The sequence below is a fragment of the Wyeomyia smithii genome, chromosome 2 (assembly GCF_029784165.1).
Source record: "Wyeomyia smithii strain HCP4-BCI-WySm-NY-G18 chromosome 2, ASM2978416v1, whole genome shotgun sequence".
Taxonomy (NCBI): Eukaryota; Metazoa; Arthropoda; class Insecta; order Diptera; family Culicidae; genus Wyeomyia; species Wyeomyia smithii.
In genome coordinates this window covers 223,077,883-223,099,251 of record NC_073695.1, presented here as the reverse complement: position 1 = coordinate 223,099,251, position 21,369 = coordinate 223,077,883, and the positions used below count along the sequence as shown (strand labels likewise).

Below are 21,369 nucleotides of genomic sequence, written 5' to 3'. Positions count from 1 at the left end.
ACGCGTGATCTATTTCATCTGAGTATAATAGCACGTTACTAGGACGAAAATCTAGTGTATCTGAAAGAGTGCTGCGATCATTAGAAGTGAAAATTGAAAATGATTGGCTGTAATTTTCGAAGAATTTTGCTGGGGAAAATGACTTTTATCAGCACTGGTCAAGGCCAAGTAATCTAGAGCGGTCAGAAAACGGTGGTAGACTTTCAGGATCACGTCAAGGTAGGTCACATTATTTGGGATGTTCGATCCGCGGACACCAAATTAACTAATGAAGGTACCAAATTAAGCTACAATTTTCAAGTAGTGGTCGTACCAGTGAGCAATACAAAACTTTCGGGCAGTGAGGATTTTTAAAGTAGCGGCCAAATTTTGCAACAAATTCCAGCTTTCAAGTTACTTTTGATATTAAGCTGGCATAATGTTGGTGGAAAGGGAACCTAGCGTCGAGTAGAATGCCAAGATCGCAAATAATGTTAACTCTCCTCAGCATAGGTTCATCTTTGCGGAATTCGAATATAATCGGGCTCGAATTACAGTGAAATTTCATGACACATTTTCCAATGCTATTTACCAGCTAGTTTCTATGGCACCAGACGACGTAAACATTTCACATATCTTTCAATCGATGACAGGCGTCGATTGTACGAACTACCAGATACAACATCAAATCATCAGCATATACCAACTTACAACCAACCTTTAAACGCAGCATTGCATCATTGCAGAATAGCGCAAAATGTATAAGCCTCAGATTACTACCTAGCGGAACTTCAAAGTAATTTGTGGATTGCGACGAAAAACGAAAACGGAGCTCATAGTATCCTTCCACATAAATACAAACTCAACCATTTAATAAATAGAGGCGATGTTCCTAGCCGTGAAAAAAAGGTTAATTTGCTTCGGGAAACTGACAAATATTGTTATATCTTTTCACACTTACTTTCTACTTAGTCTGCTTTCTTATTCAGATTCTATTCAGATTCGATGTACCTTACTTGTTTGACTCACAATGATTCCTCATTACTCTTCAAAATTAATCTTAGAACAGTATCTGATGAACCATAAAACAATAGGTAATCTATGTTTAAGTTCGCTTCAAAATCTGACAAGGATATAAAATTTGGAATATTGCGTGTTTGTTGCCATTTGTCACATAAAAAAATATCTTCATATTACTTTTCGTGTAAAACTCCATGACAAATTTGGTAAAATCAAATATATTCTTCAAAAAATGAATAGCAAACTACAAAAACGAAATAAATCAATTTTCGAACTGTTTTTTGTCTCACAACTACAATGAGGTCTTCTGTAAACCCGACAGTGTCCGTAATTTTACGAGAATTCGACCTAGGGTTTTTTGTCTGTATAGGCTTCCTCACTGCGACCATAATCGTTGGTCTGTTGTGACATAAGTCCGGGTATCTGCTGTATCCCGTTCTTCCAATATGGCCTCCGCACTTGTGTGTAATATGATTCAGCGCTTACTTTTACATGCTTCCATCTATACAGGGTGTCACCGTGAAAGTGATACACACATTTAAGTGCCTCTTTCAGTCAGTTTCGATTGCGATACATGTTTATACTTCACTTTTTTCAGATGAAAATTACAATGGTTTCAAGGAGAGAACAAATCAACAATTTGTAACTTGCTGGAAAGAGTAACACACAGATCAGAAGGAAGCTGTCACATCTGAATTTGAACAGGTTTTTCGTGTACTGGTCCACCAAACTATTCGAGGAAACCGGCACAGTTGTCCCCAATAAAGAACCGGATAAAAAACGGAGTGTACGGACTGCAGCGATGATCAAAGCGGTTAGAGAATATATCCGGTGGAATCCAGCCCGGTCGGTAGCAGAAGTTGCTCGTGAATTGAACATCAGTTAGAACATCATTAATAAAATAATCAAAAATGACAAATCTTTGAGATACGAAGCTTTCAAGAAATAATAGATTCACGGAATATCTCGCAGAAATATTGCCGACAGGGTGGCCAGATCTCAATTGCGTCTGCGCCACACTCCATTTTCCAGTTTACCGCCAAGTATCGATTGCAGAGCTCTACGCTCGAAAAATCCGAGCACTCGTCGATCAGTCTCCTTCAGCGTCCATGCTTCATGTCTCGTCGTTTCACTTCTCGGCTCATATCGTTGTCACATGTCACAAGCGTACCAAGATAAACGAATTCATCAACCACTTTAAATCGTTCCCCATCTATCTCCAACATCACCAACACCACGGGAACTCCCATTGTCCCTGTTAGCTACCATGTTCTTCGTTTTGGTAGAGTTAATGACAAGTCCCAATCTCGCTGCTCCCCTCTTAAAGGGTACGAAGGCCTCCTCCACGGTCCTACGGTTGATATCGAGGATATCGATGTCGTCCGCAAAACCAAGAAATATTTTGATGATCGTATCGTTTCTTTCTACATTTACTCTTCGTACTGCACCCTCAAGGGCGATGTTGAATAGTAAGTTAGAGAGCGCGTCCCTCTGCTTCAGTCCATCCAACGTTACGAACGCGGCTGATGTCTCTCCAGCTATCCGCACGCATGATTTCGATTTCTCCAGCCTCATACGTTTCAGCCTAATTAGTTTCGTCAGGAAACCGTGTTCCAGCATGATCTGTTACAACTTATTCTTTTCACTGAGTCGTATGCCGCCTTGAAATCCACAAACAGATGGTGCGTCTGCAAGTTATACTCCCGGAACTTATCGAGGACCTGTCGCAGGGTGAAGATTTGATACTTCGTGGAATGCCCTTGTCGAAAACCAGAGTGCTATTCGCCAACAAAAGATTCCGTTAACGGTCTCAATCTGAAGAACAGGGTATGGAAGAGCACTTTTTAAACGGAGTTAAGCAACGTAATGCTTCGATAGTTGCCACAATCCAATCGATGGCCTTATAGATAGGGCATATGCGGTCTTTCAACCATTCGTTCGGCATTTGTTCAGCCGCCCATATCCTTAGTGTTATCTGGTGGATGGCATAGTACAGCCGCTCGTTTCCGCTTCTAGAAGTTCGACCTTATTTTTTTTTAATTGCCTTTTTCACCTCCTCCTGTGTTGGTGGCTCCACAGCTTTTTCGTCACTCACAATCGTTCTTCTGTTCCTGCACCTGGCTGCAACTGCAACCTTCGGTTTTCCAGTTAGAAGGTTACCGTCCTTGTTACTACACATGACTGGCATAGGGAAATTCCTGCTTCTGACTCTGTTAACTGTTCTATAGAATCTCCGCACGTCGTTTTAAGCATAGCTGTCCTCTGCGCTGGCGAGCACCTGCTCCTCGTACTCGCGCTTCTTCCAAAGATGGGTTCTATTTTCGGCAGCCCTTGCCGTTCAGTTCTAACGTGTAGCCGCAGTGAGCATGCGGCTCCTGGCACGGTTCTTTTCATCTGTCGGTCTCTGGCACTCGGCTTCGAACCAGCCGTTACGCTCTGTCTTCCACGTGTCGTACCCACCACCTCTCTCGCAGTCGTTTCGACGGCGCCGTGAATATTGCTCCACAGCCCATTTATGTCTCCCACTCCTTCCTGCTGTTGTTCTGCGTTCCGTTGATCTCAGGCGTATTCTGCGGCCACGCCATCAGCTTTCAACCGCTGAATGTTGAAACGCGTCAGCTTCTCTGTGCGAGATTTCAGCACGTTCGACAACCGTGCGCGGATCTCACAAACGACGAGATAATGCTCAGAGCCAATGTTTGGTCCCCAAAAAGACCTAACATGAGTAACATCCGAAAAGTGCCGACCGTCAATCAGTACGTGATCGATCTGGGAGCAGGCTTCTCCATTTGGATGCCTCCAGGTGTGCATCCAAATATTCAAACGTGGAAAATAGGAGCTACATATGGCCATTCCTCTGGCCGCGGCAAAGTTAATCAGCCTCAGGCCGTTTTCAGTGGTTGACGAGTGGAGCCTATGCCTTCCAATGACCGGACGGAAGAATTCCTTCCTCCCAACCTGTGCGTTTGCGTCTCCGATGACGACTTTTACGTCGTGTTTTGGGCACTCGTCATAGATTCGCTCAAGCTTGTCATAGAACTTATCTTTGACTTCATCGGATTTGTCGTTTGTCGGTGCGTAGGTGTTGATTAAACTGTAGTTGAAGAATTTGCCCTTAATCCTCAACACGCATATACGGTCATCTACGGGCCTCCACCGGATGACTCTTGTTTTCTGATTTCCCAGCACTACGAAACCGACGCCCCGTTCCGCCCAAGTAACAAAACTGGTTTTATGAAAGTTTTGTAGCGCTTTTTTGGCTGCATTAACCGCTAAAAAACTTTGATAAAACCAATATTGTTACTAGGGCGCTGCTTTGCCGCCACTGTAGTAGATGTGGTACTTGAAAGAAGTGCGTGCAATAGGGTCTACTGCACGGAATTTCCTTTCTCCGAAATACGGCCACCGAACCTCCTGAATCACTGCGATTTAGACTCCCTGTCGCTGTAGTTCTCGAGCAACCAAGCCAGCCCGCGCCGGTTCATTGAGAGATCGTACAATCCAAGTACCCAATTTCCAATCGTTTACCTTAATCCTTTTCCGTGTTCGTAGCCTAGGTATTTGCCGATTGATCCGTTCCGTATTTCTAATTTCGTTGTTCGTGGTTGAAGAAAGGTTTCGGTATGCTACCTTACCAGGGTCGTGATACCTACATCCTGCTGATAAGGCTGCCATCTTAGGCGTAGCTGGCGGGATACAGCATTTCATAATTCAGCCGCCCGCTCCGGGTCGAACGCTGTTGTACACCGCCCCTAATATGGGGACACAGCCGCGTACGACCCCCTTCCCAATCAGCATACGATCATAGTTTCCACCGGGGGTTGGTTACCCTATCTCCGCTAAGGTTACTTAGGAGTTGCTGGACAGAGCTGAATGACCACATTAGGGTCTCAAGTTACCCGTATGCAAACATTTGCCAACCATCTGGATATAACTGCATAATTCAGTTAATTTTGGATAGCTGGCTACATAATGCTCACAGCGATTTTTTCTTTAGTTCTACATCAGTCGAAGACAATCAGACAAGAGAATTCACCCTGTTGATGATACCGTTAAACATCTGATAGGTTTAATTTTGAAGATTTTATTTTCAATTTTTTGAATATTTACGAATGCAAACAAATTCAAAGTTGCATTATGATATTGGATCATCCGAAGAACATGTTATATAAATAAATAAACAAGTATTGGAATGTATTTAGAAGTGCAAATCACATACCACGATTTTAAGTATCAATACTTCGAAAAATAAAAATAATTTAGGTCAAATTTGTGCCGAAAAAAGGTGTCCTGATTTCAATCTACGATTAGATGATATCCCTAAATACAAGACGCAGCGTGAAGACGGCTGCAGATGGTGCTAATGTTACTAACGTGAAGCACTGGTGTCATCCGAATGACGATTTCATTGAAAATTTGTTCAAAGGGTTATGTCTGTTTGCTTGTAGTCTGTGAAGCAGCAGTCATATTTATACGCGAAAAACAATCTGACCAATTTAAGAATTGTTTCTATCTACACATGCCTAAACTTGTCATCGAGGATATTATGCAATCGACTAAAAAATAATTTTCAGCTTTCACAATAATGTCGTAACTTACGATACCATCTACGAAATCGAGCACGACAAGTATATATAGCCGCTTCATTGATAGAAAAATACAAAGGAAAACCCAAAAAAAAACCTGAACAGCAACACCAACCGCTACTCGAAACGCAAGCTTGAGTTTATTTTCCTTCATTTTTATTACTGAAAATAAGTTGAACGTAAAAATAGATGTACTACAATGTGGTGCTAAGTACAGGCCTTCATGCGGGAATTGCTCTAACACTAGATAAGTAAAAACACGGAGATATTTGATGCTTATGAACGAGAAAAATTTCCTGCATAATGTTCTTCCTCTGGAATTAAAACGAGTCCACTTCTTAGGTAGCCCTGCCCAAAGTTTGGCAATAGGCAAATGGAAAAGCAATCGATTGGTCTAAGGTGTTGCAAGATGGCAGTTACATTGGATAACGTACAAACTGATGGGTGGTGATGAATCCATTCGTGCGTTTGGCTGATGCTGTTGAGTTGATCTTTTCTTTGATGTTTGCTCATTTAGAAGCACTTGCGATGGACGATTCCTGGGCCACCCTCGTCGTATTCCTGCTTCGAGATCCACATGGTCTGGAAGGTGGACAGCGAGGCCAGAATAGATCCACCGATCCAGACGGAGTATTTACGTTCTGGGGGAGCGATAATCTTGATCTTGATGGTTGACGGAGCGAGGGCGGTGATTTCCTTCTGCATACGATCAGCAATACCTGATAAAATATAGGGAGAATGGAATCATGAAAAACTAGTTCCTTGGTTTGTGTTGATGATCGATTTACCTGGATACATGGTGGTACCTCCAGACAAGACACTGTTAGCGTACAAGTCCTTACGGATGTCCACATCACAACGCATGATGGAATTGTAGACAGTCTCGTGTACACCAGTTGCTTCCATTCCCAGGAATGAAGGCTGGAACAATGCTTCTGGGGCACGGAAACGTTCGTTTCCAATGGTGATGACCTGACCGTCGGGAAGTTCATAGGATTTTTCGGAAGATGAGGTTGCAGCGGCAGCTTGCATTTCCTGCTCAAAGTCCAGGGCGACGTAGCACAGCTTTTCCTTGATATCGCGAACGATTTCACGCTCAGCTGTGGTGGTGAAAGAGTAACCACGTTCAGTCAGGATCTTCATCAGGTAGTCAGTCAGATCACGACCGGCCAAGTCCATACGGAGGATGGCATGTGGCAGGGCATAACCTTCATAGATTGGGACGGTATGGGAAACGCCATCTCCGGAATCAAGAACCACACCGGTAGTACGACCGGAGGCGTACAGTGACAGAACGGCTTGGATGGCGACATAAGCAGCCGGAGAAGCAAACGTTTCGAACATGATCTGAGTCATCTTCTCACGATTGGACTTCGGGTTCAATGGGGCTTCCGTCAACAGAACTGGATGTTCTTCCGGCGCCACACGTAACTCATTGTAGAAGGTATGATGCCACACCTTCTCCATGTCGTCCCAGTTCGTGATGATACCATGTTCTATAGGATACTTCAGTGTCAGAATACCTCGCTTCGATTGGGCCTCATCACCGACGTACGCGTCCTTTTGACCCATACCGACCATCACGCCCTGGTGACGCGGGCGGCCAACAATCGACGGAAAGACAGCTCGCGGGGCATCATCACCAGCGAAGCCCGCCTTGCACATACCGGATCCATTGTCGATGACTAATGCTCCTGCATCATCGTCACACATTTTGGCGCTGCTTTATGTGGCTCTGGTGGACCTGTGCGAAGGAAAGATTGTCATACAAGTTATCATTGAGCCGAGTGTTTAACATGTACGAAACATATATTCATGGAACAAAGAAACAAGTTTCATCAATTCTCCATAACATTTTCTGTGTGTTCTCTTTACGTACATTCAACAGATAACAGAGATTTAAAAAAATTCTCCTAATAGTTTTATTGCACAAAATATTTAATAAAGGTTTTTTAGCAAATTCGGAACGAAAATTTAAGGTCGGGTTCCGGTTAAAAATCGAATCGACCTACAAAATCCATGTTGAGTTGGGTTGAATCTGACAACTGTTGGAAAACGATATTTTGGTGAATGAATCGATGATAAAATCTTGATCCTTGGGTGTCGAAATATATCAGGACAATTTTGCAGCATCATTTTTTCTAGTTCACATAAAGTTTCCTCAAATCGCAGGAGCTAAAGGTAACAAGTAGCACACAGGGCAAGTGTTACATAAGCACTTTTTACCGTACAGAATGGTACGATGGGTTCTTGGATTTTATAACCGTTTCTCGTTCAATTTTTCTGAATATCATTACTTTGGAACATCCCCTGTTTTAAAAAAATTGTATCTTCTAAATCGTATATTTTAAAACCAGTTAGTAAATGGATTCATGATCATCAAATATGATCATCGAAAAGTTTGAAAAAATTTCTTCTGCACTAGCATTTATGATTTTTAGCAATAACAGTTTTTATTTGAGCTCTTCATCTCAATATGCACTTCAAATTCGCAATACAGTTGTCAGATTCATCCCAGACATTGCTTCTCAGATTTTATTTCAAAGTTTCCGTTCATCGTTAATTAGTGGAAGTTTTGTCCAAATCAGATTTTTTCCAAATTGTTGATAAAACCTTTTTGTGGTTACTTTAAACACCAAGTTCGACATTTTTCTTTAATTTCATATTTTTTATCAATTTTCTTGTTTTAATGTTGGTTTTGTTCTCATACTATATTTTTTCGAATTGGTTGATGATAAAACGTGATCAATATATCTCTTCCGTTTACGGGAAGCATCCATTTGCATTTGGTTCCTTTCCGGACGCTACCCGATCCGATGTCGAGCACTAGTTATATGTTCTGAACAACTTCTGAACTCTTTATAACAGATTACACTGGTACATTTGAACTTACATAAAACCTTTCATCATCTTTTATTTTATAGACAACACACGGGTTCTACACGAATAGACGTTCACAAGGGTTGGACACATTTCACCAACAGACTGGACGGCACAGTTCACGAGGTCACCACAGCTGGATATCCGACACTTGGACACCACATCGACGGGACGTAGACGGCACATCTTGGCGCTTGGCTGTTAGCCGTTAACCGACCTTTTTCGGAATCGAGAAGCACTAACTGCGTTTCACAGTTCACCGAATACCTTGCTTATCACACTAGCAATCACACACCGGCGAGCGTCAAAATTTTGGCTGCGAATGGTTGGCAGTGCGTCGAGATGTAGCCGGTTTTATACCCCGGCAGCTCGTCGATAGTCAATCGATTTTCCGTTGTCTCCCTAGATGGATCGATGCACTCGGGATCGACAAAAGTATCGAGTGCGAGTTTGTTTTTTTTTTGTACCTACCGATCGGGTTCCGATGTCTAAATTTGACTTCAATTGGTACGATGCCATTGCGTCCTCGATAAAAATTCTGCGAATTTGCATTCGATGTTGTATCCATGTTCCTAGTGATACGATGTGTGTGAGTTGAAGCACCAAAACAACAACCAACAGTAGCATTGATAGTCTATAAAACAAGATGCTATGGCATCAAATATTGAAAAGATTTATCCATTTCAAATCTGTATTTGATTAAACAAATAATGTGAGCTACCGATTCGAATTTTGTATAAGATTTCACGATCAATGCACAAAATTGAATAAAAATGTATGAATGTAGAATATGAATTTTCTGTTGCATGTTTTAAACAAAATTTTATAATTCACACAGATTTCGGAATTTTACGACTTTCTTAAAGAATTTCGAAGATTACTCCATTCTATTTCGCGGTTTTCCATTGAAGTCGGCTTCTACGCATTGGTTTAATGGTTTTATTTTTCAGATCGTTTATAAGGAGTGCCGGCCAAGCGCCTTAAATAAAATTCCTGGCAGACTGGTTTTATCTAAATATTTGAACTTTGCTCTCTAGTTTTTTGAAATGTATCTAACAAAAACCACAAGGAAGTTTTTCAAGGGAAGCTGTTTTTAAACTTACTCCAAAGTTTACACGTATTTTACGCTTATTTGAAAGTTCAAGCAGTTTTTAGGCGGAAAAGTTTCACTATCATCACTTCTAATGTGCGTCCGGAGTTTATCGTAATTAATATTATAAAACAATTGCAGCCAATACTTAAAAAGCAGGAATAGAATATGATTCCGAATTGAGCTCAGAATAGCCAAAAAGCCTTTCTAAAAGCCAGAAAAAGCTAAAATAGGGTATGATCCCAAATTAAGCTCAGAATAGCCGAAACCCCCTTCTAGAGGCTGGAAAAAAACAAAGCAGAAAAGGATTCGAAACTGAGCTAAGACTGCCCGGAACCCCTTCTGAAGGCCGGAAAAATGTAAACTAGAAAATGATCCCACATTTAGCTCAGAATCGCCGAAAAGCCCTTCTAAGGGCTAGAAAAATTTGGGATCATTTTCGAGCCCTTTCAAGGGCTTGAAAATGATCCCAAATTAAGCTCAGAAATGCCGAAGAGCCCTTATAAAGGCCTGAAAAAGCCAGAAAATCATCTCAAACTAAGCTCAGAATCGCCAGAAAGCCCTTCTAAAGGTTAGGAAAGGCCAAAATAAAGAATTATCCCAAATTAAGCTCAGAATCGCCGAAAAGCCCTTCTAGAGGCCAGAAAAGTCCATAATAGAAAATGATCCCAAATTTGGTTCAGAATGGTCAAAAAGCTCTCCTAAAGCCCAGAAAAGGCCAAAAGAGAAAATGATTCAGAATTAAGCTCAGAATTGCCGAAAACCCCTTCTAAAGATCAACAAAAGCAGAAAAGGAAAATGATCCCAAATTAAGCTCAGGATAGCCGCAAAGCTCTGCTAAAGGCTTTGAAAGGCCAAAATAGAAAATGATCCCAAATTAAGCTCACAATCTCCAAAGAACCCTTCTTAAGGCCAGTAAAGACCAACATAGAAAAAGACCCCATATTAAGCTCAGAATTGCCGAAAAACCATTCTAAATTCAAATAAAAAAAAACAATAGAAAATAGTCTCAAATTAAGCTTAGCATCGTCGAAAAGCCTTTCTAAAGGCCAGAAAAAGCCAAAATAGATATTGATCCCAACTTAGGCTTAGAACCAACAAAAAGCCCTTCTGAAGGCCAGAACGAGCGAAAAAAGAAAGTGATCCCTAATTAAGCTCAGAATGACCGAAAACCCCGCTGAAAGCTAGAATAGAAAATGATCCCAAATTGAGCTCAGAATGGCTAAACAAACCTTCTAATGGACAGAAAAGGCCAAAATAGAAAACATTCTCAAATTGAGCTCAGAATGGCCAAAAACCCTTCTAAAGGCAAGATAAGGCCATAATAGAAAATGATTAACTAAGAATGGTCGAAAAACCCTTCTAAAGCCTATAAAAAACTAAAATGAAAAGAAATCCCAAATTGAGCGCAGAATGACTGAAAACCCGCTCTAAAAACAAGAAAAGGTCAGAGAAGAAAATGATCCCTAATCAAGCTCATAATGGCCGAAAACCCCTTCTGAAGGCCAGAAAAGACCAAAATAGAAAATGATCCCAAATTAAGCTCGAAATGGATGAAAACTTCTTTCAAAGGCCAAAATAAAAAATGATCCCAAATTAGGCTCCGAATGGCCGGAAAACCCTTCTTAAAGCCAGAAAAGGCCAAAATAGAAAATAATCCCAAATTAAGCTCAGAATGGCCAAAACACCCCTCAACTCGGAAATTAAGCTTAAAAAGGCCAAAAATCCGTTCTAAAAGCCAGAAAAGGCCAAAATAGAGAATGATACCAAATTAGGCTCGAAATGGCCGAAAAACCCTTCTGAAGGTCAGAAAGGCCAAAATGAAAAATGATCCCAAATTAAGCTCAGAAAGGCCGAAAACCCCTTCTAAAGGCAAGAAAAGGCCAAATCAGAAAATTATCCCAAATTAAGCTCAAAATGGCTGAAAAACCCTCCTGAAGGTCAGAAAAGGCCAAAATGGAAAATGATTCCAAATTAAGATCAGAATAGCTATATGGCCAGAAAAGGCCAACAAAGAAAATGATCCCAAATTAAGCTCAGAATGGCCGAAAACGCCTTCTATAGGCCAGAAAAGACCAAAATAGAATATGATCCCAAATTAAGCTCCGAATGACCGAAAAACCCTTCTAAAAGCCAGAATAAGCCAAAATAGAAAATGATCCCATATTAAGCTCAGAATGGCCAAAAAACTTTCCTAAAGGCAAAAAAGGCCAAAACAGAAAATGTTCCCATATTAAGCTAAAAATGGTCGAATAACCCTTCTAAAAGCCAGAAAAGGCTAGAATATAAAATGATACCATATTGAGCTCAGAATGGCCAAAACACTCTACTACAGGCAAGAAAAGGCCAAATATAAAATGATACCAAATTGAGCTCAGAATGTCAAAAAAAAAACCCTTCTAATGACCACAAAAGGCCAAAATAGGAAATGATCCAAAATTGAGCTCAAAATGGCCGAAAACCCCTTCTGAAAGCCAGAATAGACAAAAATAGAAAATGATCGTAACTTGAGCTCAGAATGGCTAAAAAACCTTTCTAAAGGCTAGAAAAGGCCATAATAGAAAATGGTCCCAAATTGAGCTCAGAATGTCAAAAAAAAACCCTTCTGAAAGCCAGAATAGAAAATGATCGTACCTTGAGCTCAGAATGGCTAAAATACCTTTCTAAAGGCTAGGAGAGGCCAACATAGAAAATGGTCCCAAATTGAGCTCAGAATGGCCAAAATACCCTTCTTAAAGGCTGAAAAGGCCATAATATAAAATGATCCCAAATTGAGCTCAGAATGGCTAAAAACCCCTTCTTTAAGCCAGAATAGGCCAGAATATAAAATGATACCAAATTGAGCTCAGAATTTCCAAAAAACCCTTCTAAAGTCCACAAAAGGCCAAAATATCGAATGATCCCAAATTAAACTCAAAATGGTCGAAAACCCCTTCTGAAGGCCAAAAAAGGCCACATTAGAAAATGATCCCAACTTGAGCTCAGAATGGCTAAAAACCCCTTCAAAAGTCCACAAAAGGCCAAAATATCAAATGATCCCAAATTAAGCTCAAAATGGCCGGAAAACCCTTCTGAAGGCCAAAAAAGGTCAAAATAGAACTTGAGCTCAGAATGGCTAAAAAACCTGTTTAAAGGCAAGAAAAGGCCAAAATAAAAAATGATCCCAAATTGAGCTCAGAATCGCCGAAAAAACCCTTATAAATTGCACTGCTTACAACTGCTAATGTGATTTCAATTACCTCACGGTACTAACTGGGTTTTGTATTGCTTTTGAAAATTGAGCCAACTTCTTTCTGATCTATATTGACCAAGTTAATGTTTGCTGTACAAGCTATTTCTTAATAATTTAACTATAGATGCATCTATTACTGACAGTTATAAATTTCTAGGAAAGTCTGCAGTGTTTTTTTTTTCCTTTATTAGAGAGTCTTTGAATGTATTTTTGCTTTCAATTCAGAAAACCTCTATTAGGAAATTGTTTTGCAGAGGTAGTTTTTAGCTTCGAATGGGAAATGCTGATGATTGCATTCTGTTGTATCAGAATCACATCTATTCAACAGACGTATTGTTTGGTGTTTTTCTAAATTAATATCCAATATCGATAAGCCAACATTCCAATTTTTATTAAGCTATGTTGTCAAAACAAATACAGAGAAAAAAGTGCGATTCATTGCGCTATTCTATGCACCCAACAACCACCGATTGCATTGCTTCAAAGTATTATGGACTGCGGTAAAAGTTTGCCAGCTATTTTTAGCATGACGCCAAAATTCAAACATTGTATCATGGATTGTACTCGTGTTTTTTTTTTTTTTTTTTTTTGCAAACTGTGCGTCCCTTCTTAGGCACATCACCTTATATGGCAAGGTCTATAGCATGTCAACCGCAATCAAAACGAAACCCCAGTCCACCGCCGCATCGACCGAAATCATCGCGAACAAGTAGATCGCACTATCTATCGCCCAGTGATCGTCAACGTCAGAATGGCTAGCTAAAAATATCAAACATTAGATGTAGCCACCAGCGGTGTACGAGCTAGTGGTTGCGGTGAATTTCGTTGGTTGTACTGAACTGAGCAGTTGAAGTTCAACGCAGTTTCACTTCGCGCATTGCCAGAAGATCACTAGCGAGACTTCCCAGTACATCAAAATGCATGCACTGAATTTAATCCCGAAAGTTGTTCTATGCATAATGTCGTCGGTTGCTTGTAATACTATTTGAGAGTTAATAAAATTCTTTCCAGCCGTGATCTTTGGAAATACTCCAAATAACATAATAAATCTAGCGCATCTTGTTTGCGAGAATGTTTACACATTCTCGTGTCGTTAGTAAACGACCCCATCCAGAGAGGAAATAAATGTGCCATATAAAATGTCAGCCGAAACCATGTTAATCCAATGCCGCCGCAAGTGCCATATTTCTGTTAAATATTATATTCATCGGCCAGTTGCTCGCTAGATTGGATAGCGTTAAACTCACACCCGGGTCGCACACCGCCACGCAACATTAATCAGTTTCACCGAATTAATAGGCCAGAAAGGTGATTAGCTGGGGAGAGTTGGTGTTATAAATATTCTGATTAGTTGACTACTTGCCATCGATAATGATGGGACACATTTATGCTATGCAGAGTGAATTAAGCACGACGATCTCAATGAATTTGGTGGCAAAAGTAGCTGTTGTTTATATTTGACACGCTTGATCGGTACATGCACTCGACAATGGTTGCACAACTTAGTACTTTAAACGAAGCTAATAAATATGCGCCACGTGTAATGGAATAATAGAACAAATCGAAATCAAATTCTTGAAAATCCTTTTTTGATGCTTTCGATTTCCTATCTTTATGATTTTAGATTATTGACGTGCTGTCATATTTCACTAGAAGAACTTTTAACTTATACCTGCTGGATTAAAAAAAAAAACAAACCCGTGAGCACGAATGTGTTATTGATATTTAATTAGTGTGAATTATTATCACACGCCGATTAGAACAAATTTGATGCATCTAAAAATTATGAAAAAACAGGAAGAAACTCACAAAAAGAATTTGCCACCTAATGAATCGGTTTTCACCAGTCTACCAGCGCGGAAAAAACAACATTGTTATGACATCGCGTATCAAAACATCGCTGTTCTAATAATATTTCAAACTAAATATCCATCAACTCACCATAACAGAATATAACTGTACATCATGAGTTAAAATTCATATTTATGATAGCCATTTTTTATTTCATATTCAAATACAAATCATTTTTTAAGGCAACAAACCTGCAACCTGTTTTGGGTAAAAACTAAACCGCTACAGGCTCTGTGACAGTTCATTTTATGAATGAACAAACCGGTTACTTAACCATAATTGGTTTGCAACAAAACAGCTGATAGGGTTTCGCGCGGTGAAAAGAGACGGGACACCTTACGATCGCTACGCCAGCACCATTTCTCTCATACGCGACTAGGATTTTTATCTCGAGATCGCATTTTCGTGCCAGTTTGTCAACGGCCGGACAAATACTTACAGAGGAAAACATTTGATCGGAGAGGCTAATTTTATCGCAGACAAGCCCTGCGGCCGCCAGTGTTCGGGCCAGTTTCAAATTCTTAGTGAAGATTAAGCTCTGCTAGCAGTTACTCTGCGGAACGTTTTCGACCATTTTTTCGTAAATACTGCTAATGATTTCATTAGTAGTGAGCGAGCATCTTCGCCATGCAGATTACTGAGCTGATTGGTTTTGGGCATTGATTCAAAATTATTCTTCTCATCATTCTGTCCATCTTCACCTTAAGTGTGACATTTTTCTCATGGTTAGGGTTATAAATTGGCCGATGTTTTGGCCAACACTACTGTAGAATGTGATACGTGCTTCGTGTGTTATGATTCATTTAATTGGGTTGTTTAGCTACTCACGGATTTTTTATTTCTATATACAGGCGAACTTCGATATAAGGTACCCTCGTTATAAAGTACCTTCGATATAGCGTCACTCGATATAAGGTACATTTTACCTCGATATAAGGTACATATTTTTATTATGTTACAAATAACTCTGAAATTGGTATGGGAACTTCTATAAACAATATAATGGTTATCTTGTCAACGTCTCTGGTTACTATTGATCATTTCGGGAGTGTCCATAAAATACTTCAAACTTAGCGGAAGTTTGAAAACCAGTCCGAAAAATTTAATGTTGATGAAAAAAATGATATAGCGTGGTTTAACATGGATGGGAACGGAGGAGCTGATAAAAAAAAATTAACTTAAAGTTTGATCCCTGGAGAATTTGTTTGAAATTTTAAAAGACAAAATTTTATTAGAACTCGAATTGCTAGAAATGTTTAAAAATGTGCATTCTGTACCAAAAACATCATAAAACCTATGAAAAACTTGGGAATATGCTTAAGGTATGTTCGGCAGAATGATGTATTTCTCAAATATGTAAAAATGTTCAGAATATGATAGGCCTCTGAAATCACACCCAAAAAAATTGATTGGTATTTTTTGATTTTCAAGCATTTTAAGAATGTGTGTATAAAACTACCTGTATGTGGTCTATGTTCAAGAGATAGAATCAAAGCGTCTTCAGCAAAATTTTTCTGCATAATTTTACCTACCTTGCTAAAGACTTAACTTTGATTTGATAAGTAATTAAAAAAAATAATTTCATTGCACCTTTAGGCAGATTAATCAAAAATCTATTTGCATCAAAAGTTTCCCCTTAAGATAAACAAAAATTTTAAACCAGTGTGCGAAGTGCAACTTGAGGCCACCCTTAAGTGTAAAAAAAAAGTAAGTTCAAACGATCATTTACATGCAATGAAGAAAATGCAGATTCCGAAATCCTGAAGGACGAGGAAGTTATTGAAAAAGTTGTCAACTCGTAAGCAGATATTCATGGTTCTTATACATCGGACCAAAAAATAAATAACAACGAGAAGAAGAAGCAGTATAATAATAATTAGTGATAATAACGTAACGACTTGATTTCTTTCTGTTTTTCTAGATGACATACTTTTTGGAAATAAATTATCACACGCGGCTAAAGGTCTCCTAAAAAGCCAAAAATACTATGTGTTTCAAATTGCACTTAAAACAAGATGATTAACACTTATAGTTGGATTCTATTTCCAAAATAAACTATACGTAGACGAATGACAACAAAATGAAGTATTTGAAGCCTTATTGTTAAAAATGTTTCATGATTCGATATAAGGTACAATTCGATATAAAGTACAACTTGAAAATCGAAATTTACCTTTTATCGAAGTTTGCCTGTATCAGGTAAAAGAGTGTAATTTTTTAAGCAAAACGTGATATTTTAAAATTTTTAATTTTTTTTTTCAATTTTTATTTGTAGTGTTAAAATGAACAGGGGTGGTAAAATGGATACCCGTTTAAATCTCGACTATTACGTTGAAAAATAGTACAAACTTCTTTGGCACCTTATCTTAGAGGCACTAGAAGTTGTTTGAGACAAAGTATGCGACAGTCAAAATAATAAACAAAAACAAAAAACACGTGTACATTCGTGGTGGTGATGTTATTTTTGGCCTACAAAAAATAAGGTTTTTTCTAGTGTAAAACAGTATTTTATAACGATTTTTCTGCAAATATCTGTACTCAGGCTACTAACCAGCAGAAATCATCAAAGGTTAGTAATTGTTTAAATGATTTTCTTGATATATTTAGGTATTTTCAATAGTATATATGTGCGGGTAAAATGGACAGCACATGGTGATAGGGGAAAAAATGTGTTAATTTCCATTGAAAAATCTAGATGCTTCGTGTTTATATCAGAAAAACGCAAAGGTGAACTCGGGCCAATGAACAGATGACCGCGGCTAAACGTACCTTTGAATGCGGAATGTCCGTAAAAAAAGCTTCCGCCATTTCTCAGTTTCTTGCGGATAATGTTATGATATTGTTATTAATTCTACGACAAACGGTGAAAATTGAACTGTTGGTGAATGCATAAGTGTATCACAACAACATTTTACTATCTGTGAAGAGATAATTAATGTTATTAAATTACCACCTCCATATGTTCATTTTACCCACACGTATCCATTTTACCCCCAAAAAACTGCTTTCGAAAATGCTCACGAAAACTACGGAAAATACTATGCTTCTTCTTATTTTTTGTATTAACCATTAGTGGCTCAGTTAATGAGCGCTATCGACTCATAGTTGTAGTGTTAAACTGTGGAGAAAATTGGGAAATGGCTTAGGGTGGCCATTTTATCACCCCTTTCCCTATATGGGCGAACTGTCATTGTAGCGATTTCGAGCTGTTTTAATTCGTGATTTAAAAATTGAAGGACAACGATAGAAAATTTTTGGAAATCACGTTTTGCTTAGAAAATGCAGCTCTTTCAGATGACATAAAAAAACTGATATAGCTAAACAACCCAATTGTATGTTTTACTGTCGATGTTTAGGTAGATTCTGGAAAAAAAGCAGTTGATTATCACCAATTCGATGTTTTACAATGAACTAAATTAAACTCAAAAAAAGATTCAGAGAGTTACTTACTGATTTTATTTTGTTGGAGCAGGTTTAACTTTTTAAACCTGTCAAAACCCAATTATATAATTTTCAACGCATCTGATAAAAACAATCCCACGTCATTTTGACTCATCGTTTGAGAAATTGAACATTGAATGTGTTTGTTGTGAATTTTATGCTAGGTTTTTTTCCGGGATAGGTACATATGAATTTGAATTCGCATATGCAAAATTTTGTTCACTGCTGGATTTTTCCCTATATCTTGATTTTATTTCATTCCAAGTAAATTATTTATGCCAAAAAAGAAATAAAATAATCGCAGTGCGGCGACTGCTCCAGACGCGTTAAGTATTATTGTGACCCATAATGTAATATTCTTGTTTGAATGTTTTTTCTCACAACGAAAAAAACCAAGAAAGAAAAATAAACTTTGTATAAACTCCGGAATTAAACGTGAAAAATTCCTGATCATTCAACGAGAAACTGCTGGAAAGATTTTTTTTTGCGTTTGGAATCGATATAGAGGACGATAAACGAAGGGTAACTTTCCTGTCCACGGAAGCGTACCAAATAGTGAAAAAATGGTGTTACCCCAAGCTTCCAGGAGACAAAAAGTTTGCCGAGATCTGCGAATCGCCGAAGCAGTGATTTACCCCGACGCGATCACCTTCAAGAGCGAGCACGACTACAAAATAAACTTGAAGAGTTGCAGAATGAAAACAGCATACCTATTCGAATTGCTATTTGGAGAATAATTGACTTCGAAGAGTAATTGAACTTGGAAACTTTTAGAATCACCATCCCCTCTCAAGGATGATGTTCTGTAGTCCTATCTCCTCCTTGACCCTTTGCAGTTTGATCCGGCTTAGCCAATATAACCTACAGGGTGACAAAAAAGTCCGTCACACAGGAAAATCTCATTATTTCAAAGAATAAGAAGTAAATCTGAATCTGGCTTTTATAGCTTTATTCAGTAACTCATTAAGATACTTCACAGACGATATCTCGGAATTACACCATCTTTCGCTGATTGAACCAGCTTCAGACGTCTCGGAAAGTCGTCGCAAGCGGCGCGCACGTGCTCCATCGGCATCTCGTCCCAGATTTTCGTGATAACTCGCTTGAATTGCTCCAAATTTGTTATTTTATAGTCGTTCAGCTTCGACATCATTCGTGTGGGGATACGAAATAATCCAGTGGATTCAGATCCGGAGACGACGGAGGCCATTCATTCTTCGAAATGAAATCGGTCAAGTTTTCCTCACACCACGCCTGAACAACCTTTGCGGTGTGAGATGGGACGCCATTTGCTGGAAGCAGTAGTAATCGTCTTTAAACAATAGTTCAGCTTGAGGCAGAACATTTTTATTCAAAACCGTGTCCAGGTTGTACGCTGCGTTGATTTTGACCCCTTTATCGATAAAAATAAGAAGCAGTTTACCTCTCTTGCAAATGGGTCCCCAAACCATCACTGACGTCTTATTTTGGAACCGGGAAACGTTCAGCTTGTCCGCAGAAGCTTGCGGAAGGCTCACACTCCAAACTCGATCATTTTGGCGATTGACTGTTTGCTCCAAAACGAACAGCTTCTCGTCCAAAAAAATAATCTCGTCATCTGGGCGCTAACCGAGCAACTCCCGCGACCGTTGGTACCTCTTGTCCTTTGTAGCTTTAGTAACCCCATGAACCACCTGTTTTTTGTACGGTGTAAGTTTTAAATCCTTGCGCAGAAGCAGGCGGATTGATTCTCGGTTCATTTTAAGGTTCCTGGCCAGCTTCCGTACAGATTGGGCGGGATTCCGGCGAATCCGGTCTCGTATAATCTTTTTCAGCCTTGGAGTTCTCACAGACCTTGGTCGTCCAGATCGTGCCTTGTCCTCGGTGCGTCCGGTCTCTAGGTACCGATTTATGGTCCGGTACACGAATTTCCGGTTGATTCCGAGCGGTTTTAGGTGTTTGAATATGTGTCCGGGTTTGTACCCTTTCACATATTCAGCGATTACAGCTGCTCTTAACTCTGCCATGGCTCACAACTCAATGTAAACAAACTGCACAGAAACGAAACTCTGCCACTTTGGGCAGTAAAATTAACCCTTTCATTTGACATATAGATGGCACCAGAGAGATGCAACGTGTAGGCTACAGGCGACCCCAAAAAATTTGACCGGACTTTTTTGTCACCGTGTAAGTAGGTCACCTTCACGGCTTCGGTCGTTTTCAAGTTTCTGATCAAATCATATTTGGTGTCGATATGTTTTCTCCGTCTAGTCTCTCTTTCAGGACTCAGCTTGCTGATGCAGTTATTCTTTTGGATAATCACCAATCTTCGAGAGTGTCGTTACCTTTTAGTTGCCCATCAAATACCGCAACGCTCGCTTTGTTTTCGTCCAGTCGCTCTCAGTATTGCCGAATCAGGTCGTTTGCATACGGCAACGTAAAATCTCCTACCAAACTCTGGTATTTTTCGATGGTAGTCAACAGTTCTCTTGACTGAACAGGAAACTCCGTCTTCTTGCCGCTCAACACGGACAACTTTCCGCCAAAAAATGTTAAACTTTTTCTGCAGGTGTTTCCTGCTTCAGAAGTCAATGATGATCCGGTTACAGACCCGCCAAGCTTGTTTCTCCTTCTAAAAGACACATATCTAAAGGATTCTCGGTCTCGTAAACAGGCGTTTTTCGCATGTATTTGGTTTCCAAAATCTCCAAATTTTTTTTTTTTTTGTGGATTTCTCTGAAAAATTCAGCGCCAGCCGACCGGCATGTCTTTCATCCATGGCATTCCTCCAGTGATCTTTTTCTGGACTGTCTAGTGCTCTGCTACTGCTCTCGGCTCGAACGCTTGTTAGACAGTCTGGTGGCTTCAGGAAATCGGGCTGATGGACGATACCTCCTTATTCACTCGACTTGACAAACGCAACGGTTGCATTGACTCGTTCTACTCTACTGCCTGGTGTAAGGTGTGGTGAACTACTCTCTGATCTCTTCTTGCTTGTAGAATCTCTAGAGTGACTTGTTCTTGACTTCGCTCCCATTGTCTGAGGCTCCTCAGTGGTCTACTGAAGATTGTCTTCAATTCCACGATGAAACCTCTCGGCTTCTCTTCAATGTCTAATTTCTCCCCCCAGAAGAACACGGTTGTGTATCGGAAATAGTTGTCAGTGACTGTCGGATAGCACCGGCAGCCTTTTGGCGTAACACTTTTCATTGGTCCACATACGTCCACGTGAATTACACCCAAAGGCATTTCTTTCGAGGATGGTAAACGTGCAAATGCACACACGTGTTGGCAATTCAGCGTGTGGGATT

General features: G+C 39.7%; 1 protein-coding gene across 1 annotated transcript; it reads right to left on the bottom strand.

Annotated features, from left to right (window-relative positions):
• Positions 1-5,719: 5,719 nt before the first annotated feature.
• On the bottom strand, positions 5,720-8,796 carry LOC129725988 (actin, indirect flight muscle-like). Its single transcript, XM_055682498.1, has 3 exons — positions 8,683-8,796; positions 6,374-7,329; positions 5,720-6,304 (listed from the first exon to the last, which is right to left on the bottom strand). The coding sequence occupies exons 2-3, from the start codon at positions 7,296-7,298 to the stop codon at positions 6,099-6,101; spliced, it is 1,131 nt and encodes a 376-aa protein (XP_055538473.1). The 5' UTR covers positions 7,299-7,329; positions 8,683-8,796; the 3' UTR covers positions 5,720-6,098.
• Between the last annotated feature and the right edge of the window lie 12,573 nt (positions 8,797-21,369).